This window comes from Heterodontus francisci, chromosome 6 (genome assembly GCF_036365525.1).
Source record: "Heterodontus francisci isolate sHetFra1 chromosome 6, sHetFra1.hap1, whole genome shotgun sequence".
In the NCBI taxonomy this organism is placed as follows: Eukaryota; Metazoa; Chordata; class Chondrichthyes; order Heterodontiformes; family Heterodontidae; genus Heterodontus; species Heterodontus francisci.
The window spans coordinates 79,910,183-79,935,090 of NC_090376.1; the positions used below are offsets into that span (position 1 = coordinate 79,910,183).

At 43.1% G+C, this 24,908-nt stretch overlaps 1 protein-coding gene across 3 annotated transcripts in view; it reads left to right on the forward strand.

Annotated features, from left to right (window-relative positions):
- LOC137371406 (coiled-coil domain-containing protein 81-like) overlaps positions 1-24,908 on the forward strand; it is a 125,571-nt gene that overhangs the window by 17,272 nt on the left and 83,391 nt on the right. For all 3 annotated transcript variants that reach the window (XM_068033965.1, XM_068033966.1, XM_068033967.1), the window contains 3 exons: positions 2,918-3,003; positions 7,764-7,930; positions 15,392-15,509. In XM_068033965.1, coding sequence (XP_067890066.1) covers positions 2,918-3,003; positions 7,764-7,930; positions 15,392-15,509 — 371 coding nt within the window. The remainder of the gene's footprint in view (positions 1-2,917; positions 3,004-7,763; positions 7,931-15,391; positions 15,510-24,908) is intronic.

Below are 24,908 nucleotides of genomic sequence, written 5' to 3' on the forward strand. Positions count from 1 at the left end.
TAAAATTCTATGTAATGAATAATACAGATCCGTGCCCAGTATCCTGGCAGTGCTCATAATGCCTTCATACTGTGACAGTCCCCAAGTTCACCCCCCCACCCCCCCCGACCCCCACCAACCACTTTCGATCCAGACCAACAGGCTAGCTTCTTAGAGACAGGTGTTAGAAACCCAAGTGCAGACATGGAGTGTGGATGCAATGACAGCCACACACGAACAAGAGCTCTCATTTGAACAACCCATGGGCATCCTCAGACAAAGGTTCCGGTGCCAGGAGTGATCTGGTGGCGTACTGTACGAAAGACTATAGCTGAATAGAGGATGTGCATATCAAGATCATATATGGGTTCGGGTGTTTGAAACATGGAAGGGGTGTGAGGAGGCAAAGGTTATACTAGTGAGGAGGTGCAGAGTATGGCATGAGTTTTTTTTCTTTGATGGGATCTGAGCGTCACTGGCAAGGCCAGCATTTGTTGCCCATCCCTAATTGCCCTTGAGAACGTGGTGGTGAGCCGTCTTCTTTAACCGCTGCAGTCCATTTGGTGTTGGTACAGTGCTGGTAGGAAGGGAGTTCCAGGTTTTTGACCCAGCAACAGTGAAGGAACGACGATATAGTTCCAAGTCAGGATGATATGTGACTTGGAGGGGAATTTGCAGGTGGTAGTGCTCCCATGCATCTACAGCCCTTGTCTTTCTAGGTGGTAGAGGTCACGGGTTTGGAAAGTGCTGTCGAAGGAGCCTTGATGAGCTGCTACAGTGCATCTTGTATATGGTGAAGTGAAGTGTGCTACAGTAAATGGAGGAAAGTGCTGGTACTCAGGAGGGAAGGATGGCAAGTGCTGGAATTTCAGGTAGTACAGGATTATACTGGGAATAGTGCAAGATCAAAGTTAGGAAGTTTACCTTAGCAACCCCAGTCATATCATAAATGTCTTCCTACATTGAAGCCAGTCCATGAAATGATGATGCTGGCATTGGCATCCTCCACCACCTCTGCTCACTGTCGCTGAGCAGTTTGGGGGGAATAATATCCTGATGTTGGTAGGAAGAGGTTCTCCCTCCTCCTGCCAATTTCCTCCAGCTAGAACTTCATTGTAGTGTAAAGAAAGGGGTCCTTGCAGTATCTGCTTCTCTTATGTCTTTAGCTGCCTTCAGGTTGCCTGCAGCCAAAGTTCATCTCCCCTTTAAGAAGGCTGTCTTTAAATAAAGACAGGAACACCAAAAATTCAAAACCTCGATCACATTGTGCTGCTAATTAACAGTGTAACTATTTCATTCTAATGACGGCCCCCAACCAATATAACAACCTTGTCCTGTCCACTTGATTCGACTTGTGCTGCCAGCAATGCACAAATTCCCTGGCCAAAAATGGGCCCATGCAAATTTCTACCTCACACTGAGACAAAATTCTGGGCAGTTTGTGTCTGAATTTCCAATAGGTGTTACTGGCGAATAAGGCTCCTTGCAGGCGACTTGTGAAATTACGTTTACAATGTTTTGGAGCAGAGTATATCGCAACATTACAGTAATTTGTTTAGAAATTTGGTTATTTTTGTACCCTGTCTTTTTTTCATTGGAATCAAAATGCATGGCAAATTGCCATCTAAACTGATATTGGAAAAAAAGTTCATATGTCAGATATACTGCATTTATGTTAGTTCAGTTGGCAATGAGCATTTTAGAGTATACCAGTCAGGACAATGTTGCATATTCCATATGCCCTATTGAGCATTTTATTTGTGAGCTTACGAAGAACAGAAAATAGAGTCTACTCCTGTTAATTTGGAGTTGCTTAATTTAAAATACTGGACAATTTGAACTGTTAATGCAAAAAGAAGACTTTGAATTAACAGAAGTATATTGAAAAAGGCATTACTTCCCACTTGTCACAGAATTGTAAATATGTCTTGAGAAAATGTAAAAGTATCACATTCTTTGGAACTTCTTAAAAAAGAAATGCTTAATAAGCAACACTTGACACACAGGTTGGTGATCAGTTGTGATAATAGAGTTGATTCATTTTATATTGTTACGACCGACCACTCCTGTCAAAGCCCCCAATCAAAATATACGATTCTGATTGTGGTGGGACCAATGCACTGTTAATTCAATCCTGTCGCTCCACAGATTGGCTAACATATCATTTAAAGCTCCCCAAATTAAAGAAGACCTAGCCAAATTGTACCATCTATTAACCCCCGAATGTGGCTAACCAAACCAGGTGTCTTTAAATCAACAAATTAACTCTTTAATTAGAAGAACTAAATTCTTAAACACTATGAAGATATAAGCAACATTTAAAATAGAAAAAAATTAGAGTCCTTGCAAATTTACAGTTGCAAATTCTGCAGCGAATTTCAACAATTAACGACTTGCAAACACTTTCAATAGAATCAATCTGACTTTAGAGTTTTTGAGGAATAAAAGATTGTCCCAGTCTAACTTCCCTTTCTTCAATTTAAATTACCAGAGATCTCTGTTTTGGCTTGATGTTTTTAGAATTTTGAGAGATAATAATTAAACAGACTAAAATCCTATTCCTTTGGTTTAAATAGTAGAGAGCTCTTTTTCAGGTGTGCTCATCACAGCTGTCTGTGTCTTCTGTCAGAACAAATTGTCTTCCACTCATAAGCCAGTTCAAAACTGAATTGTAACAAATGTATCGCATCATGCTCACTCCCAGTGGCTATATCTATGGTAACGAGAATGCACCCTTTGAATCGCAGTCTCCAAATGGCTCTTACTAAGGCAATGAAAATGCACCTTCCTATAACTCCTAGGGCTTGCCGTCTCTTAAAGCAATACTGATCCTTTGCAAGCCTTAAAGGCAAACCGCATATTCCGAAAAAAAACTACAGGACCATGACAATATCTATAACTTGTTCCACAATTAATACACATTTTTCTCTCCGAATAGAGACCCGGGACTGCAGACTCTGTAAAGTCAGTCAGGGACGTGTGTGCAGATCGGCCTGCTACAACCAACTCTGTTCTGTTTCCCAGGTAAGAATCCTTGCACCTATCTGAAAATGATTCCTGAGAAGAAAACAAGTATAGAGCCAATGTTCCTACTTGAGTGTTTATTAATTTTACTAAAGAATGGCCAGAAAGCAGATGACTCAATGCAAGCAGAAAATGTAATGATAGTCCTGTTTAAAATAATTTATAAATAAGCCATCATGAATCTGGTGTTGTAGTAAATACATTCTAAGATTCCCATCAGAATTATGGTTTCGTACATTGCAGTTAGTTGAATGCCCATTATGGACTCGAGCACATATTCTAGGCTGATACTTCAATGCAATTACTGCATTGTTGGAGGTGCTGCCTTTTAGATGAAATTATAAACTGATGCTCTGTCTGCCAGTAAGCTGTTTAAAAGATCCCGTGATAGAGAAGAAGAGCCTGGTTCCTTGGCAATGTTCCTCATTCTACTGATATCACCAATCATTCATTACTTTATTTGCTGGTTTTTGTGTTGTCATATTTGCCACATATTACAACAGTAATTTCTGAAGTAATCCATTGATTTGTACATTGATTTGTGCCATTCTGAGGATAGGATATGATGGGTGTTATGACCATGGCGGGAGCAACGCACAGTCAATTCAGTCCCGTCACTTCACAAATCGCAGCATATTATTAAACTTTTCCCACTCTACTGGAAAACAGTCAAATTAAACACTCTAGTAACCCCCGGAATAAAACAGACCAAAACAGGTATCTTTAGACAACAACAAATTAACGATTTATTAAAAAACTAGATCTTAAACACTATTAAGATAAACCGATGTCTAAAGACCTTATAACTTCTTATTTTAATCTAACTCCCCGATTCACACGCATACATTCAAAAATCACAGTTAACCAGTTTTAAAAGTGGTGTTTTAAAAAAAATTTAGCTGTTTGTTCAGAATAAATAAACAAGTAAGTCTTTGTGGGTTACGTTCCTGATGAATGAGGTATTCTAATGTGAATATAATCAAATGCTACTCGAAGTCTTCACTTGGATTTGATGAAGCAGTCTGTTTTTGATAGGCATTCAAACTCTTCAGCTGCAACAAGCATCAACAGTTCCTTCAGCAATACCAAATGGTCTCTTAAAAGGGTTATTTCTTCTTTAAGCATCTGATTGAACCTGTAGGTCCTTGTAGAATTTCTGCTGAGAGAGAATAAACAGCTCTTTTCAGCACGCTTCGCTGGTGAGTCTGGTTCAGACTGGTTTTGCCAGTTATACACACAGTCAAATTGAAACATTATATCATGTGACCTCTCTCCTGCTGTGGCCTAGGACCACAGCTGGCACCTGTGCTCAGTCTTAAAGGCACACTATTTCCAAACAGAGTCTTAAATGCACACACTTTTTAAAAATCTGAGGAGAAAATAAATACAAGTCTGTGATGTAGGACATTATATAAATAAGAGTTGTTTCTTCTGGATTAGGAGTGCTGAAAGTTGCAGGCTTCATGGTACTAGGTTATAGTTACAATTTGAAAATAAATGCAGGAGTTTAATAAAATGTTTATCTTAAAACACTTCAGTTAAGTTGAGACAGCTAATCAAAAATTTAGTTGTCACTAGCAAAATCTACTATCTGAGTTAAATATCATATAATATATCAAAAATAATGCTGGTGAATGCAAATGAGCAACATTATAAAATGATAGAAGAAGACAACAAAGGGCTGAATTTTACCAACACCACCCCACCCCCCCCCCCCCCCCCAGCCCGGACGTCAGGGGTCATGGCAGGGGTGGTGGGGGGGACGTGGAAAATGCCTCCGTGAGAGGCCCACCACGTGCCTTGATGCTGGGAAGGCGCCGTCCCATATTACTGGCGGCAGGGGGGTCTCATGGCGGCCGCCCCGCTGCTCGGTGACGGGACCAACATTTCCATATGTTAATGAATGCAAATGAAAGAATAATTATTTACTTGGGTGCACCCACGGTCCCGCTCCCATATTATGGTCGGTGGACAGCACTCCCACATCGTCCAATCCCCGACCAGTGAAGTGTGGCGGAACACTGATGGGGAGGGGTAATAAGTAAGTTTTCAGGGCGATGGCGGGGGAGGGGAAACGGTATCAAACCTTTATGATTGGTCTGGGGGTAGTGGGAAGGGGTAAAGTTCAACAATTCATTAACTTTGGTGGGGGAAGGTTGGGATCGCAAGGTAAGTTATTTTTATGGGGGAGAGAGCATGTAATAAATTTTTAGGTCATGGGGGGATGGGAGAGGGTTGCAATAATTTTATTCTGTTTTTAAAAATTCTGTTTCTTTAAAAATTTAAATTGTCATTTAGGGCTCTAAGCCCTTTCAAAATGGCACCGGTGCCTGCGCAGTGGTGCCAGAAGCTGGGGACGGATTGCCCACCCTCCACATCATCGGGGTGGGGGGCGACAGTCCGCCCCGGCCATGTAAATGAGCCACCGCGTTTAATATTGCAGCAGTTCCACGGAGCAAATCCTGCGCGTGTGCCCTGCCATCGGCAACGAGCTGGTAAAATTCAGCCCAAAATGTTGTCCAGAAAAAACACTGGCCATGCTCCACTCAATCTGAGCTTTTCTTTCTTGAGAAACATTTCATCAAGCATCAAAACACTTTCCTAGGAACAGCTATATCATTATCAACATGTGAAGGAAGGGAAAATGTGTGAGCAGTGATAGGAATAAATGAACAAAGTGTCAAAAGTAAAATTCAGTTCATTGCTCAAAGAGCAAGATATTGTCATGGTGACAAGGCACAGAAAAAGATCTAACTTGGTCAGAGGATCAAATTCTAAATCTTCAAGACTGTAGTTGAAGTCATACCATGCAATTCAGAATTCCATGGGGCTGGTGAGTTTTAATTTTCTGTAATCTCCTAGCGCAACAAAGTAGTTGGAAAAGCACTGCATATAAGTCTGACATAGGCAGAATGCCAAAATCTTTTAAAATTTCTAACATCCACGCATATAGTCATGCGATAATATAAAATAGTCTGCAGTAATATTGCACCCACATTTGTAGGACTCTTTTAAAATCATGTCTGCAGCTGCCTCCTGCTTCACAATATACGTACTAATACCAATTTATATAAATCCCTTTCTTGTCTTTTTGGATAACTCACCTACATGCACTTAATTTGTTGAAGTGGCCATTACCATTTTAGAAGAACACTTGACAACCCATGAAGGAATCAGGACTCCACTGGTGAAGTGAAAATGCCATCAGAAAAGTAACTGTCTAGGGAGATTAGTCAATAGTCTTGTCAGATCGTCCACATGGTCTGCTTTGACGTATATTACAGGTGCAATGCACCAATATCCACTATTGTCCATCATACTAGATTTTTGTACCAATGATGTGTTGGATTACATTGTAAGAGAGATCCTCAAGTTGTATGTTCCTGGCATTCCTGTAAAAGTTGTGGTGCTTCTTTTCCTAAATAATAATAATAATACGTGTATCTCGTGTGCTTCACTCACCATCTTGAATAATGGGGTAGCCAGTGGGCTATGATGGTAGGTGCTCCATGCATAGTACTTAGGTTGTGCATGGCAGAAAGAAGATACAAGGGGATCAGCCACAATTATTGAGTGATATTGGTTCTGGTAGATGCCTCCTATAGCTTGGACAGAGTTCTTAGGGGTCACACTGAGAAGAGGAAAAGAGCACTGTGGTATTTTGTCTCCACAGTGACAGCAAAGTCCCAATGCAGGTAAGCTTCTGATATAAAAGATATTTGTCCAAACAAACAGTCTCCTTCATAGTTTGGAGTCCCTCAGTATGCAATGAAAAGGCTTCCTTTAGCCCATATTTGAGATCCATCATCACAGCTTGAGGATTGTGGGCAAAATGTAGAAGTGACGTCGGAAACAAAAGCTCTAACTAACACCAGTGTGGTTGAGAGAGTCCCCTAAGCCTTAACCCTGATTTTAACATCTTCCTTTGGTCTCTTGTTGACCAAGATATCAGCAGAAACCACCTGATCTTCAAATAGCGTTGAGGATTCTTTTAAGGTCCTGGCTGGGGGTGGGGTGGGTGTGGGGGGGAGCAGTTGAACATTTTATCTAAAGGATGGCACAATGGTCAACAAAGCTCAAACCTTGCAGTCCGGGCTCTCTAAGTGATTTTGATAAGTAATATGAATTTTGGATCCAACTTGCCACTTGCCCTTGGATCTCATAGGCTTTTAATTTTCTGCCTAGTTTGCCAGGTGGAACCTTGCTAAAATCCAAGTAGTGTTACGACTGAGGCGGGAAGTGTGAACTGTTAATTCAGTCCCACTTCTCCACAGGTGACAACATATATTTAAATTTTCCCACTTCCAAAATAGTCAATCAGATACTCTATTTGTCCCCAGAATAAAACACACCAACCAGGTTTCTTTAATAAACAACAAAATTATCTATTTATTATAAACCAAGTCTTAACCAATAATAAAGTAAAACATACACACAAATTGAAATATTAAAGCCCCTTATTTATCCTAGCCTCACGCACACGCGCACACACTTACACTACCGGTTAACTGGAAAAAAAGGGATTTTTGTTTACAGCTGTTAGAAAGAAATAGAAGGAATAAAAAAAAACACTTAGGCTGAAAAGAAGGTATGGAAAGGAAGTCCTTTGTTTTGGTGAGGTGTCCCAAAGGCGAAAATGCGGCTATCAATGGGAACAATAAAATATAATTGGTCAGGCTTAGCTATTATATATGGATTATATGTTGTCCTTAGATTTGTATGTGTATCTATCTCTGATCATAAATGTTACCTTACTATAGGATTCTGGTACGTGATCTCAATGAAAAAAAATCAGTGTTGCAGACAATTAAAGAAGAAAATAACAGAGACAATGATGAAAACCTCTGCAAGCCTCAACAAAATGAGCTAAGTAGTGAAAATGAGCAAACTGAGAAAATGAAAGAAAGAGAGAAAGGTAGAGAAACAGGTATGCGGTATGAAATTACCCTTGACAACTTTTAGTTATTGGAATGATAGGAAAACATAAGGCAATGTGATTCACATTAATTTACTGCTAGGTTTTCTTTTTTGCTAGATGTTAAATGGTGTGTCTGTGTGAATGTGTTGAGAGGCGAAGTTCAAAGACCAGTGCCTCCAAAATTGCTTTTATTTGTTCCATTGGAAATTATAATGTATAAAAATATTGCTAAATATACTTTGGTTCACTTATCTCATCCCTGGATAATAGTGTATAGCTCATGCTATTGTACAATTTTATAAGGGTATTTTGGCAAGTGACTGATATTCAGCTTCAGAGAAGCCCTGGGATTTGGAAGCATTTGGATGGCAACATAAATTCTCACAGTACTGGTATGGGGTCTCAGATTGTATGTGGGAGAGTATATGTGAAGTGTGAGATTGAGTAAGGATAGGAGTGCAGAGAGGTTGGTGTAGGTGCAGGGATGGGCACAACTACTTTTATTGGAGCAAAATCTTAAAGCTCTGGGGCAAATTGATTTTATTTTCATGTTTTATAAGCACATCCTGTTGGGCAGCTCCACAACTTCATTTGAAATAACTGAAACCAATCCTAGTGCTTTTGTGTGGCTGAATTTTCCCTTATTCCCATGTGTATTTATGGTTCTCTTCTCTCTAACCTGACAGGTGCTATTTATCTATTGTTCTCTATCTCAGAGTCATAGAGAGAAGGAGGCCACTCGGCCATCCAGTCAGTCCCATTTCCCTGCTCTATCCCCGTAGCCCTGCAGGTTTATTTCTCTCAAGTTCCTATCCAATTTCCTTTTGAAATTATTGATAGTCTCCATTCTACCACTCTCGTAGGCAGCGAGTTCCAGGTCATTACCACTTGCTGCGTAAAAAAAGTTCTTCCTCATATCCTCCCTGTATCTCTTGCCCAAAACCTTAAATCTGTGTCCCCTATTCCTTGTACGGTCAACTAATGGGAACAGTCTTCCTTTGTCGACCTTATCTAAACCTGTCTTAATCTTGTACACCTCTATCAGATTCCCCCGTCAACCTCCTTTACTCCGAGGAGGAAAACCCCAGTTTCACCATTCTAACTCTCACCCCGGAACCATTCTGGTAAATCTGCTCTGCACCCTCTCAAGGAGCTTCACATCCTTCCTAAAGTGTGGTGATCAGAATTGGACGCAATACTCTAGTTGTGGCATCACCAGAGCTTTATAAAAATTCAGCATAACTTCCCTGCTTTTGTACACAGCACATTTATTTATGAAGCCCAAGATCCCATATGCTTTGCTAACCAGTCTCTCAATATGTCCTGTCACTTTTAAAGATGAACCCCCAGGTCCCTCTGTCCCTGCACACTCTTTAGAACTGTGTCATTAAGTATGTATTGGCTCTTCCTATCCCTTCTGCCAAAATGCATCACCTTACAATTCACAGTATTAAATTCCATCTGCCACATATTTGCCCATTCTGCTATCCTACCTATATGTCCTGTTGCAGTCGATTGGTATCGTCCTTACTGTTTGCCACTCCTCTAAATTTGGTATCATGACAAATTTTGAAATTTTACTCTGTATTCCAATATCCAAGTCATTTATATATATCAAAAAAACAGTTGTCCTAGCATTGACTCTTGGAGAACACCACTGTCTACCATACTCCAGTGTAAAAAACAACCATTTACCATAACTTGCTGTGTTCTGTCTTTAAGCCAATGTTTTATCCAAGCTGACACTGCCCCTCTTATTCCTGTGTGTATCTGTGGTTCTGTGCCTATCAATGTTGCTGAAAGTCCCTCTATCTCCCCGCCGCTTCCTCTCCCTCTCTCTCTCTGTGTCAAATTCTCTCTTGCCCCATCTCCTTAAGTGCCCAAAATTTTTTCTGTCCTCATGTCTGATTTTCTCTCCATGCCTGTCTCCTTTGCCTAAGCATTTCTATCTCCACTGGGATGAATTTCCACAGGAGTTTTCCCACTCGCCTGGGTAACATCAGTAGTAGAGCCACGGAAAGCCTGGAAAATGATGTTAATGCTATTAAACCCCACGGAAATTCACCCCCATGGAGATAGAAATGGTTCAACAAAGGAGAGATATGTTGAGAAAAAGGAGTGAAAACCATAAAGGATACAAATGGAACGAAAATGGAGGGTGAACAGAAGATAGTCAATATTCTGAATGACTGTTTCCTTCAAATATTCATAAGGGAAGGTATGAGCAACATTTCTTTCCCAAACAGAACTAACTGAAGTTAAGGACCGCGATATAAATGAAATGGAAATATTAGGCAGCCAGAAGGACTCGATGCAAAAAAAAATCACAGATATATAGTAATTATGCCAAAGTGCTGAAAGAGACTAGCAAAGAAATTGTTGAGGCACTAAATATCATTTTGAGGGAGTCACTGGTGACTAAGATGATACCAGTAGATTGGAAGCAGGCCAGTGCCGTGATCATATTCAAAAATGATAAAACAGACAAAGGCATACCCATTAGTCTAGCCTTCATTCCATGAAAAATAATTGAATCGATCAGATATAAATGAGGAGTATCTATATCATAGCAACTTAGGAACGAATAGCTAACAAGGATTCAGATAGGGAAGATCATGCCTGACCAACTTCCTCTCTTTGAGGAAGTAACATCCCAAGTGTGAAATGCCCTATGACATAGTGTACCAAGATTTCCAAAAGGCATTTGACTAGTCATAGACTCATAGAAGCTTACAGCACATAGAGAGGCCATTAAGCCCATTGTGCCTGTGCAGGCTCTTTGAACGAGCTCTGCAATTAGTCTCACTACCCTGCTGTTTCCCCAGCCCTGTGAAATTTTCCTTTTTGAGTACATATCCAATTACCTTTCGAGAGTTACTTTTGAATCTACTTCTACCACCCTTTCACAGTGCATTCCAAATCATAACAGCTTAATTAACCTCATCGCCCATCTGGTTCTTTTGCCAATTATCTTAAAGCTGTGTCCTCTGGTTTACTGACCCACAGTGGAAACAGTTTCTCGTTATTTATTCTAGCAAAACACCTCATAATTTGAGCACCTCAATTAAATCTCCCAATCTCTGCTTTAAGGAGAAAATTCCAGCTTCTTTAGTCTCTCCACATAACTGAGGCTATTAGAAAAATTCAAAGGTCTGGAGGAGATTCAGCGTAAACAGTGGGAGTCGATAAGAAACTGATTGAAGGTAGAAAGCAGTGAGTACGCTTTAAAAAGACTTAGGGTGGGGAGGGGTTGTGGTGTTAGGTGTGCGAAAGTACTGGTTGAAGTGCCCCAGGCTTCGTTGTTGGGGTTACTATTGTTTCTTATTTTCATAAATAACCGAGACTCAGAGGCCTAAAAATTTGACAGTGCCACACCTGATTTTCAGGCACAAAACAGGCAATATCATGGACAGGAAGTGTGCACTCATTACAAGTTGGAAGTGCATCACCCACCATGTTAGTATAGACAAAAATTGGTATTGGTCCAGGGCTCAATCCTGAAGCTGGTGTTTGACCCTTTGCATATGTAAATAAGGAGCCTAAAGCCTTTTTGATTTCCTTGTACAAAACTTTGTTGCCCTGAATGCACCTGGCATCCTTAAAGGGACTGCTGCAAGCCACCGCCAAAAAAGTGTGAAAAATATATTTACCTGACTTTGGATCTGGGAGGAGTAAGAGTGCTGCTCCTGACCCCACATTAAAACCACAGTCACTGTCAGCCTACCCCTCCCAATCACTGCCGTAACCTCCCCTCCTGGTTGCTGCCTTGACCTGCATCTTGATGACCCGATTGACCCCTCCTGATTGTATCCCCTTCCCCTTTAGCAACCTACCTGAGGGTGGCCTGAAATTCAAAGCCTCTTTGCCAGCAAGCTGCTTGGGGGTTCATATTTGTTTATGGTTGTTGGAGGTCAATCATCTCAGCCCAGGACATTACTGAAGGAGTTTCTTAGGGTAGCATCCTAGGTTGAATTATTTTCAGCTGCTTCATTAATAACCTTCCCTCTGTCAAAAGGTCAGAAGTGGGGCTGTTAGCTGATTATTGCACAGTGTTTAGCTCCATTCATAATCCCTGAGATAATGAAACAGTCCATATGTGCATCCAGGCTAGGGCTGGTAAGTGGCAAGCAACATTCACTCTATACAAGTGCTGGAAAATTACCACCTCCACCAAAAGAGAGCCTAACCATCTCCCCTTGACATTCAATGGCATTACCATCACTGAGTCGTTTATCATTAACATCCTGGGGTGTCCCCATTGGCCAGAAATTCAACTAGACCAGCGGAATAAATACTGTAGCTACAAGAGCAGGTCAGAGACTTTGTGGCAAGTTACTCACCTCCTAACATCCCAACACGTTTCCACTACCTATAAGACACACATCAGCAGTGTGATGGAATACTCTCCACTTGCCTGGATGGTTGCAGCTGCAACAGCACTCACCATCCCAGACAAAGCAGTCCGCTTGATCGGCACTTCATGCACTAGCCTAAACATCCACTCCCTTTACCGTAGGCACACAGTGGCGACTGTGTTTGCGAAGATGGTGGCGTAGTTGTAATGTCACTGGACTAGTAATCCAGAGGCCCAGGCTAATTCCATGGGTACATGGGTTCAAATCTCACCACAGCAGCTGGTGGAATTTAAATTCAATTAATGAATTAAAATCTGGAATTAAAAGCTAGTCTCAGTAATGGTGCCGTGTAACTATCATCGATTGTCGTAAAAACCCATCTGGTTCACTAATGTCCTTTAGGGAAGGAAATCTGTCGTTCTTACCAGTCTGGCCTATATGTGTCTCCAGACCCACAGCAATGTGGTTGACTCTCAACTGCCCTCTGAAATGGCCGAGCAAGCCATTCAGTTGTCAAGGGGAATTAGGGATGGGCAACAAGTGCTGGTCCCAGCGATGCCCACATCCCATGAAAGAACAAAAAAAACCATCTTCAGCATATACTGCATCAAGTTGCAGCACCTCCCAAGTCCAAGACCTTCACCACTCTAAAGGACAAGGGCAGTAAATTCATGGGAACGCTATTACCTTCAAGTTACCTTGAAAGTCACACACCATCCTGACTTATTGCTGTTCCTTCATAGTTGCTAGGTCAAAATCCTGGAACTACCTACTTAACAGCATTTTGGGGGGCACCTTCATTACATGGACTGCAACGGTTCAAGAAGGCCACCCACCACCACTTTTGAGGAAAACTAGAAAGGGGCAATAAGTATCGGCCTTACTAGCGATGCCCACACCCAAGAATGAATTTAAAAATAATAGGATTGGAAAATAGGCAAGCCACACTGCATAAATGGTGTTGAAATAGCTATAGGTGAAGTGGAAAGAGACCAGGTAGTCTAGTAGACCCTACACTATACATGCCCAAGCAATACAGAGCAACGAAGAAAGCCAGTAGAGTATGGAACTGCATAGTCAAAAAAAAAACATAAGTCAGAGAAAGTAGTGATCAAACTGTACATTGCTCTGGTCAGACCGCACCTTGAGTAATGTGTCCTGTTCTGGTCACCGAGACACAAGGGAGACATTCAAACACTGGATCCAATGCCGAGAAGAGCCCTGATGAGATATATGGAAAGACTAGAGAAATGCAGGCTTTTCAGCTGGAAAGCAGCTGTCTTGAGACATGATCTTACAGAGGTATGTAAAAAATAGATCTCGAATACTACCTTAAATTACGTTATGGGAGTAGTGCATGGTTCAAACTAAATTGTTAGGACTGATATCAGTAAGTTCTGCACACAGAGAATCAATAATATTTCTTCACACAGAGTGTGACCAACATTTGGAATGGACTTCCACATATAGTAGTGGTGCAAAAACTGGAATTAAATGCTGCAATGGAGTGGGGGGTAACTTGGGTGCTTCCAGATAGATGAATTTAGATACTCAAATGGTCTGTAATTATCTTGTGAACCTGTGAAGGAATGCTTTGTCATAAGGAATAGTTGAGACAGACAGTACTGTGAGAGTGAAATTAATTTATGCCAACAGTATGAAATGAGCTTGTTGCAAATCGGCAGTCAGTTTTTCACTGCACCAGTTTTTATTTTCCAATGACTTGGAAAATATTTTTAATTTCAAGCCAGGTAAAAGCGACAGTGAGACTAGGAAACAAATTTCAAAAATAGTTTGAACCATTGTTCTGTGAACTTTAAGTGAAAAGAAGATCAAGCGCAGTGAAAAATAGGCTTCTGATTCGCTTCGGGCCTGTTTCGCACTCTTGGCAGAGACTAATTTTGCTCCCTACATCTTTTAGGGGAAAGTGGATATATATTTGAAGTGGCAGAAGTATAGGGCTACACGGAGAGAGGAAGGCAGAGTAAATGATTTTAGATTGCTCCAGTGAAAAACTGGCACAGGCACACTGGATTAAAAAGCACCTTTTCTGTGCTATAAACTTCTGTGATTTTTGTGTGAATTGCTAGCTCTCGAATCCTATGTTGGGAGCTTAGCTTTGCCTCCTATTAAACTAAAGCTAAGCCTTTACATATCCTCTCCATCACAAAGACCACCTACTTCCTCCTCCTCTACTTAATGCCCACCTGCTGCTGAAACTTTCCTTCATGCCTTTGTCACCTCCAGACTCAACGATTCTAACACTCTCCTGGCCGACCTCCCATATCAATGCTCTCTAAACCTCAGCTCATTCAAAACGCTGCTGCTCATATCCTATCCTGCACCAAGTCTCGATCACCCATCAATCCTGTCCTTGCTGACCCACATTATCTCGCACTTCATCATGCCTTCAATTTAAAATTCTTCTCCTTGTGCTCAAATCCCTTCGTGGTCCTGCCCTTTCCATCTTAATAAGCTCTTTCAGCCCTACAATCACTCCTTGTCCTGTACTCTCCATTCCTATGGCTGTGATGTCTTATGCATTCTGTCCTCCCTTCACCTCACCATTGGTAGCTGTGCCTTCAGCTGGCTAAGCATCACGCTCTGGAATTCCCTCCTTAATCCCCTCCACCTCTCTATTTCCCTATCCTCCTTTACCACCTCTTTAAAGCCAACATCTTTGAAAAAGCTTTTTGTCACCCCTTATCCCATTCTTTGTCTCAGTGTCCATTTTTGTCTGCTTAGACCTGTGAAACACTTTACGAGTAAAAACTTGGCTGGCAGCAAAGAGCATCCATAGGAGTGCTCTTCTGACCCCACAGTATCCCAACTGGGCATCCCCTCCTTGCCCCTCCACCCTAACGCCATGGGACTTAGTTTTGGGCTGCTGTTGCCAAGGCAAGTGATCGAATGTTAATTTTTGTTCAAATGGGAAAGCTCTCTGTGGAAGCGCCACATGCGCCGGCAGCTCACTCAGTTAATATTAATGAGGTTCGAGGCCCAATTTTGGGCTGGCCTCCGGGTTCGGGTGCACATTGGGGCTGCATCACTGCCTTTGTGCCTGAAACCAGGCACCGACAAATTCCTAACCCTAATACTCTTTTTGTTTTAACAGAAATGCTCGATGTCAAGCAATCTTTTGTTAAACAATCTTTGACTCCTGCTAAAACCTCTGCTATATGTCTGACAGAAGATTTTCAAAAGGCTGCTGAATCCAAAGATATATCAGAAAGGTAATATGTGACTGGTTGCAGCTAGTAATTCTCAGTCATTTGTGTCCTTGTTCAAGAATCTTACAAGTAAATTGCAATAGGGCAAGTTGAAAACAATTTTCAATTTTGGTATGTTATACGGTACCTGGATTCAGCATTACATTCCACTGCGGCTGTTGTCTTTATTTCATAAGGAGGTAAGAAATGGGAAAAGTCATTTGGCCCAACTGTTTCAATAGTGTAGATTGCTAAATGATTGACAAAATATAAAATTCTGTCAGAGTACTGTATAATATCATTGAATTTTGCTAATAACTCCAACTTATAACTTGCCTTCCTCATCATATCCAGTACTTGTATATTATTACTAATTATTCTCTGATGATACAGTTGTTATGACCAGTTGAGAAAGAGGTCTAGGGTTCCCTTTCAGACTTCACCTGGTCTTACTGTAACAGGGTTTTATTTTTAAACACACTTTTTAGCTCCCCTTTGGTGAATCCTTGTTCACTGCTGTCCAATTATAAGGCAAAGAAACCAGCACAAACAGGCTTTCTGAAGTTTAAAGAAAAAATTCAGTTAACGGATACACGACGCGCCCATGCTAGCATGCATACGTGATACACACATGCAAATAGAGACAGAAAATAGCAGAAGAAAAATAAAGTGGAAAAGTTTGAGGCAATATCTGAAGGGTTTTTGTTACAGTTCTTCAAGCTCACTGTAGAGTCCTTGATTGTAGGTAGATCTTGCTTTTTGTTGGGGCCCAGTATTCTTCTTAAACCTTGTTCGCTGTAGGAAACTTTTCTCTCTTGGGGTTTATGTGTCTTCCTTGGATTCAGAGGCTTGTGAGAAAGAGATGGGAGCAGACAGGAGAGATCTTCTCAGTCCAGGACCAACGGGCACTCTCAGCTCAAATTGTTTGTACAATTTAGAAAAACCCAGGTTGCCAAGCAGGTTAGTCATGTGACTAACTGGTCTGATCATGTCTTGCATTGTATCACCTTCGCAGTCTTTGGAATGCTGCTCTTACCTACCTGCTGATCAAGGGCCATTGTGGGTTGAATGTTTCAGGGAATGGTTCTTTGTCCTTTCAATCACTGTCTGTTAATTTGCAAATATCTTTTCCAGCCAAGTCTGATCTGTTTAAGAAGTCCTTTCTTCGCTCCAGTAACAGTTTAAAATCAATGTTCATGACAAAATTAATGTGCCTCATTCTTGGCAGGTAAGGCCCTAGCATGACACCTCCACACCCAGCAGAAAGAAATGCGAATTGAGAAAAGTGCATTTCATTAAAAGGGTCAAGAGAAAATATAAGATACAGAAAAAAAACATGCATTTCTCATTCATTCACAAATCCTAAAACTGAGTAAAATTGCCCCTTTTTTGGGCATCGCAATAATTATGTGGTTCTTTTTTGGGGACGTTTCTCTTCCATTTGCCCATTTCCATGGCTGCCTAGGATCTTTGTTCCTGCTGAGGTAATTTTTTTTTTTCAAAGTGATTCCTGACAACGCTGCCGGCGGCATACGTCATCAGACTGCGCCAAGCTGCGCACATGCGCAAATGGGCTCCTGCTCTCTGCGCATATGTGGCGTTCCACATTGCCAGGACAGGTTGGCGCATGCGCAGATGATGTCATCACGTGATGCGGGGAAGCAGGGAGAGAGCGGGGTGGGGGGAAGCGGGGAGAGAGAGGGGTGGGGGGAAGCGGGGAGAGAGCACCCCCCCTCCCAGCCACTGACTGCAGGCCACTCGCTCCTCGCTCCCCCCCACCCCAGCTATCTCCCCGCTCCCCCCCCTTCCAGCTCTGGCTGCTTGCTCCTTGCATCTCCCCCCTGCCCCCGCGCCGCCTGCTCTCTCTGGCCACTCACTGCACCCCCCCCGCTACCCCGCGCCCGCTTTCTCCCCGCTTTCCCCCACACCCCTCCCCCCGCTCTCTCCCTGCTTCCCCCCCCCCACCCCGGCTCACTCCTCACTTCCCCCCCGCTGCTCTCTCCCCGCTTCCCTCCCCGTCCCTGCCCCTGCCCGCCCGCTCTCTCCGGCCATTGTGTTTTGCCATGGGTTTATGTTGCCTTTCAGTGATTATTTGAGCAGTGCCATCTTTAGTCCTGACAGCAGCCTGAACTTCGCAGACTGACGTTTTAGTGGAACAGGCTACATTTGTGCACTTGCCAGTACAGCGTCACCTAGTGGTTGCATTGTTGACAGCAAATGCAGCCTTTTTTTTCAGGAGAGTCAGTAGTGGGCGGGTCTTTCCTGAACTCTCTTCCAGTGCTTTGCTGAGTCATGCAAAGGCTTTTGACTTTGGGGTTGGGTGGTTTTCTTTTTTCTGACTGCGGGGGAGGATTCTTTGCTAATCTCCCCACTGTCCCAGAGGACAGTCCTGCCTGCAGGTATTTGTGCAGACTCTACTGCACTCCCCTGTCGCACTTCGACTAGGTGAGGCATCACTTTCATGGTTTCTCTCCCCCCACCCCCCCCCCCCCACCCGAGGTCTTGCTTTGTCTCTGCAGGTTCCTGTAAATTCTGTTAGCAACTCAGGTGATGTGCATCTAGTGTCTGCATTTACATAGGTCTAACCTTGTTGGAGGGTCCTCCTAACACCGGTACAGGGCTTAGGGGTGCAGGTTTCACTGCAGGTTGGTGTTTCCTCTCAACCTGGCACATGTGGAAACTCCTGCAGTATTCCATCACATCTTTGTGGAGTTTTGGCCAGTTAAACTGCTGTCTTATGTGGGCTTTGGTCTTTCGTATACCAGTATGTACAGCCACTGTAGTCTCGTGGGCCTTTCTTAATAGTTCTTTCTGGTACCTCCGTGGCACCACTAACTGGTGAACTACTGTCCACTCCTTGCTCTCAGGTCTGTGAGGACAACTCCATTTTCTCATCAGTACCCCATTCTTTAAATAGTAGCAATCAGGGACTCCCTCTGCTTCACTTTCAGACTGGGCAGCCTGCGCTAACTCTCGCAATACTGGGTCGGCTCACTGAGCCTCACCTAGGGAAAATCCGTTTAATTCTTTCCCTAGATCTCCTAACTTTCCAAAGAAAGTCTCAGACAGTTGGACCTGGTCATCTGCCTGCAGTGATAATTCAGTCTCCTCTGGGGGAGCTGGCCTGATCCACTACACATTCAGGGAAACTGCAGGGGTCCGTCTTCTGCCACGGCCCTGTCTCTCTGACCTCCTGTAGTCTTTCTTTCACTACTGGGGGAGCTACCACCTTCACCCCCGCCAGATCATTTCCTAGGAGCAGGTCAACCCCGTCCACAGGCAAACTAGGGACAATCCCTACGGTCACCGGTCCCGAAACTAGGTCGCACTCCAGGTGCAGGTACAGGCGTACACTGCCCTCCAATACCATTCACCACCATTCTGGTATTCACTGCGCTCTCTGGAGGAAGGTCAGGCCTTTTCCCATTAAAAGGGCTCCAGTGGCCCTGTGTCCCTGAGAATTGCTTGCTTTCCCCGCTCGAGCAGTATGAGGTTACTTTCCCTTCAAACACAAAACCTTGATAACCTTGCAGCCATAAGTTTCCTGGGTCTCACTCTTACTGCAGTTAAAGCCACAGCTTGTTCTGCTGTGCTTTCCATCAGGGTCCCTTCTTCACTGAACAGGTGTGCCCTGATTAACCCTACAGGTTTTCCCTTTAGTTTCCAGCAGTCAGCTTTTAAATGCCCTGCTTTATTACAATGGAAGCACACAGGTCTCCGGGTCTCACTCTTGCTCAGCATTTTCCTTTTTGGCCAGAGGAGGGCCCCCTATGTCTCCTACTTTCCTTTCTCTCCCAGAACTGCTTGGGCTCCTATCACTTTCCCACCCTTCGTCCCTTTTGGATTTGTGGGGGTGACTAGGTAAGGTTCTCCCCAGGAAACCGACCTATAAATTAAAGCAAACTCATCGGCCAGGATGGTCGCTTGCCGGGCTATCTGTATCTGCTGCTCCTCTGCACGGGTCTTTATGGAGACTGGGAGAGAGTTTTAAAATTTCTCTAACAGAACTACTTCCCTGAGATTCTCATAGCTGAGCTGCACTTCACAGGTCAAAAGCCAGCTGCTTACTTCTTTCAATCTCCAGATAAGTTTGAATTAGAATTAGAATTAGAATTAGAACATTACAGCGCAGTACAGGCCCTTCGGCCCTCGATGTTGCGCCGACCTGTGAAACCATCTGACCTACACTATTCCATTTTCATCCATATGTCTATCCAATGACCACTTAAATGCCCTTAAAGTTGGCGAGTCTACTACTGCTGCAGGCAGGGCGTTCCACGCCCCTACTACTCTCTGAGTAAAGAAACTACCTCTGACATCTGTCCTATATCTATCACCCCTCAACTTAAAGCTATGTCCCCTCGTGTTTGCCATCACCATCCAAGGAAAAAGACTCTCACTATCCACCCTATCTAACCCTCTGATTATCTTATATGTCTCTATTAAGTCACCTCTCCTCCTCCTTCTCTCCAACGAAAACAACCTCAAGTCCCTCAGCCTTTCCTCGTAAGACCTTCCCTCCATACCAGGCAACATCCTAGTATATCTCCTCTGCACCCTTTCCATAGCTTCCACATCCTTCCTATAATGCGGTGACCAGAACTGCACGCAATATTCCAGGTGCGGTCTCACCAGAGTTTTGTACAGCTGCAGCATGACCTCGTGGCTCCGAAACTCGATCCCCCTACTAATAAAAGCTAACACACCATATGCCTTCTTAACAGCCCTATTAACCTGGGTAGCAACCTTCAGGGATTTATGCACCTGGACACCAAGATCTCTCTGTTCATCTACACTACCAAGAATCTTCCCATTAGCCCAGTACTCTGCATTCCTGTTACTCCTTCCGAAGTGAATCACCTCGCACTTTTCCACATTAAACTCCATTTGCCATCTCTCAGCCCAGCTCTGCAGCCTATCTATGTCCCTCTGTACCCTACAACATCCTTCGGCACTATCCACAACTCCACCTACCTTAGTGTCATCCGCAAATTTACTAACCTACCCTTCTACACCCTCTTCCAGGTCATTTATAAAAATGACAAACAGCAGTGGCCCCAAAACAGATCCTTGCGGTACACCACTAGTAACTAAACTCCAGGATGAACATTTGCCATCAACCACCACCCTCTGTCTTCTTTCAGCTAGCCAATTTCTGATCCAAAGCTCTAAATCACCTTCAGCCCCATACTTCAGTATTTTCTGCAATAGCCTACCGTGGGGAACCTTATCAAACGCCTTACTGAAATCCATATACACCACATCCACTGCTTTACCCTCATCCACCTGTTTGGTCACCACCTCGAAAAACTCAATAAGGTTTGTGAGGCACGACCTACCCGTCACAAAACCGTGCTGACTATTGCTAATGAACTTATTCTTTTCAAGACGATTATAAATCCTGTCTCTTATAACCTTTTCCAACATTTTACCCACAACCGAAGTAAGGCTCACAGGTCTATAATTACCAGGGCTGTCTCTACTCCCCTTCTTGAACAAGGGGACAACATTTGCTATCCTCCAGTCTTCCGGCACTATTCCTGTCGACAATGACGACATAAATATCAAGGACAAAGGCTCTGCAATCTCCTCCCTAGCTTCCCAGAGAATCCTAGGATAAATCCCATCTGGCCCAGGGGACTTATCTATTTTCACACTTTCCAAAATTGATAACACCTCCTCCTTGTGAACCTCAATCCCATCTAGCCTAGTAGCCTGAATCTCAGTATTCTCCTCGACAACATTTTCTTTCTCTACTGTAAATACTGACGCAAAATATTCATTTAACACTTCCCCTATCTCCTCTGATTCCACACACAACTTCCCACTACTATCCTTGATTGGCCCTAATCTAACTCTAGTCATTCTTTTATTCCTGATATACCTATAGAAAGCCTTAGGGTTTTCCCTGATCCTATCCGCCAATGACTTCTCGTGTCCTCTCCTTGCTCTTCTTAGCTCTCCCTTTAGATCCTTCCTGGCTAGCTTGTAACTCTCAAGCGCCCTAACTGAGCCTTCACGTCTCATCCTAACATAAGCCTTCTTCTTCCTCTTGACAAGCGCTTCAACTTCTTTAGTAAACCACGGCTCCCTCGCTCGACAACTACCTCCCTACCTCACAGGTACATACTTATCAAGGACACGGAGTAGCTGCTCCTTGAATAAGCTCCACATTTCGATTGTTCCCATCCCCTGCAGTTTCCTTCCCCATCCTACGCATCCTAAATCTTGCCTAATCGCATCATAATTTCCTTTCCCCCAGCTATAACTTTTGCCCTGCGGTATATACCTGTCCCTACCCATCGCTAAGGTAAACCTAACCGAATTGTGATCACCCTATCACCAAAGTGCTCACCTACATCTAAATCTAACTCCTGGCCGGGTTCATTACCCAGTACCAAATCCAATGTGGCATCGCCCCTGGTTGGCTTGTCTACATACTGTGTCAGAAAACCCTCCTGCACACACTGGACAAAAACTGACCCATCTAAAGTACTCTAACTATAGTATTTCCAGTCGATATTTGGAAAGTTAAAGTCCCCCATAACAACTATCCTGTTACTCTCGCCCCTGTCGAGAATCATCTTCGCTATCCTTTCCTCTACATCTCTGGAACTATTCGGAGGTCTATAGAAGACTCCCAACAGGGTGACCTCTCCTCTCCTGTTTCTAACCTCGGCCCATACTACCTCAGTAGACGAGTCCTCAAACGTCCTTTCTGTCGCTGTAATACTCTCCTTGATTAACAATGCCACACCCCCCACTCTTTTACCATCTTCTCTGTTCTTACTGAAACATCTAAATCCCGGAACCTGCAACATCCATTCCTACCCCTGCTCTACCCATGTCTCCGAAATGGCCACTACATCGAGATCCCAGGTACCAACCCATGCTGCAAGCTCACCCACCTTATTTTGGATGCTCCTGGCGTTGAAGTAGACACACTTTAAACCAGGTTCTTGCTTGCCAGTGTCCTCTTTCGTCCTTGTAACCTTATCCCTGACCTCACTACTCTCAACATCCTGTACTTGTTTCTTGAGTGTTCTAAACTTTTGGCGATAGGCTTCGGGTACTAATTCATTTGCCCGAAGGATAGCACTTTTTGTCAGTTCATAATTTGATGAACACTCATCTGGCAACAGGGAATAAACCTCATGGGCTTTTCCAGTTAGCTTGCTTTGCAGTAAAAGAGGCCAGGTCTCAGCTGGTCATTTTAGCTGCCTTGCCAGTTTCTCAAAGGACACAAAAATCTTCTCCATCCTCCTCATTGAATTTTGGAATTAGTTGAGCTAGCTTTAACAATTTTGTACCCAGCCCTGAATTACGCCCCTCCATATTGGCCATGCTTTCACTGGGGTTACTCTGTCACCCCCTAGTAAACTCAAGCTGCTTCAGCTCTCTTTCTTCACATTCCTTCCAGAATATTCTTTCTCTCTCCCTCTCCTGCCTTTCATTTTCTTCATGTTCCTTCTGGAAGGCTCGCCATCTCCTGCCTCTCTCTTTTTCTATCTTCTACTCCAAGTTTCCTTTGTTCCAGTTGTATCTTTGCTAACAGTACCCTGTTGGAGTCTGCTTCTAACCCCGTTTCTACTTTTTCAGATTCAAGGGAAAAAAGGTTGGAGTTCAGACTTCCTAGCCTTGCCACACTGGTCAGCCATTTTTCTCAACTCCTCCATAGATAGTGCTTTTAACTTATCCCAAGTTACTTCACCCTGGCTTGGGGAGCTACTAGCTTCAGTTGCAGAGATGTTAGTATTCAAGCACACACAACCACAAGAAGACCTGTATTGAAATCTTGCTCTTTTTTGATTGGGAACAATTTGGCTTCCCACTTCCAATTTCACTCGTTTGTCTGTGGGTCAATTCCGGATGCTAGCACCCAAATTTCTATTACGACCAGGTAAGAAAGAGGTCTGGGGTTCCCTTTCAGACTTCACCTGGTCTTACTGTAACAGGGTTTTATTTTTAAACACACTGTGTTTTGAGCTCCCCCTTGGTGAATCCTTGTTCACTGCTTTCCAATTATAAGGCAAACAAACCAGCAAAAACAGGCTTTCTTAGGTTTAAAGAAGAAAAGTTGAAGTTTATTAAACTTAAACTTAAGCTCTAATTCGGTTAACGCCTACAGATACACGACGTGCCCACGCCAGCATGCATATGCGATACACACATGCAAATAGAGACAGAAAAGAGAAGAAAAATAAAGTGGAAAAGTTTGAGGCAATATCTGAAGAGTTTTTGTTATGGTTCTTCGAGCTCACTGTAGAGTCCTTGATTGTAGGTAGATCTTGCTTTTTGTTGGGGCCCAGTATTCTTCTTAAACCTTGTTCGCTGTAGGAGACTTTTCTCTCTTGGGGTTCATGTATCTTCAATGGATTCAGAGGCTTGTGAGAAAGAGATGGGTGCAGACAGGAGAGATCTTCTCAGTCTAGGAGCAAACAGACTTTCTCAGTTCAAACAGTTTGTACAATTCAGAAAAATCCAGGTTGCCAAGCAGGTTAGTCATGTGACTAACTGGTCTGACTTCGTCTTGGATTGTATCACCTTAGCAGTCTCTGGAATGCTGCTCTTACACCTGGTGATCAAGGTCCATTATGGGTTGAATGTTTCAGGGAATGGTTCTTTGTCCTTCCAATCACCGTCTGTTAATATGCAAATGTCTTTTCCAGCCACAGCTGATATGTTTAACAAGTCCTTTCTTCACTCCAGTAACAGTTTAATATCAATGTTCATGACAAAATTAATGTGCCTCATTCTTGGCAGGTGGGGCCCTAGCATGATACTGTACAGAAGATATAATGATTTATAAGGACAAACATTATACTGTGTAAATGGGAATTTAAGACTAAATGTGATGTCTGTACATACTTTAAAGAAATGCTGTTGTGGGTTAAAATTGGGTAATAGAATGAAATCCTAATTTTGTTTGTTTGATGGGTCAATTAAAACATTTGGAGATATTGTGAAACTGATATGTCCTTGTAGAGAGGGTTCTAAAACTCATGGCCTATGAATTTCCTTGGGGCCTGAGGCTAACATCTATGTAAGAGGGGCTGGTAAGGACTGGTGGGAGTGGAAAACAGTTAGGACCTGAAGAAACCTCCACTGGGATTTCATCTAGGGATATAGGCAACTGGTGTTGCATCTGCTCCTTAGAGCTTGATGTATTTAGATTAGATTAGAGATACAGCACTGAAACAGGTCCTTCGGCCCACCGAGTCTGTGCCGACCATCAACCACCCATTTATACTAATTCTACACTCATCCCATATTCCTACCAAACATCCCCACCTGTCCCTATATTTCCCTACCACCTACTTAAACTAGTGACAATTTATAATGGCCAATTTACCTACCAACCTGCAAGTCTTTCGGCTTGTGGGAGGAAACCGGAGCACCCGGAGAAAACCCACGCAGACACAG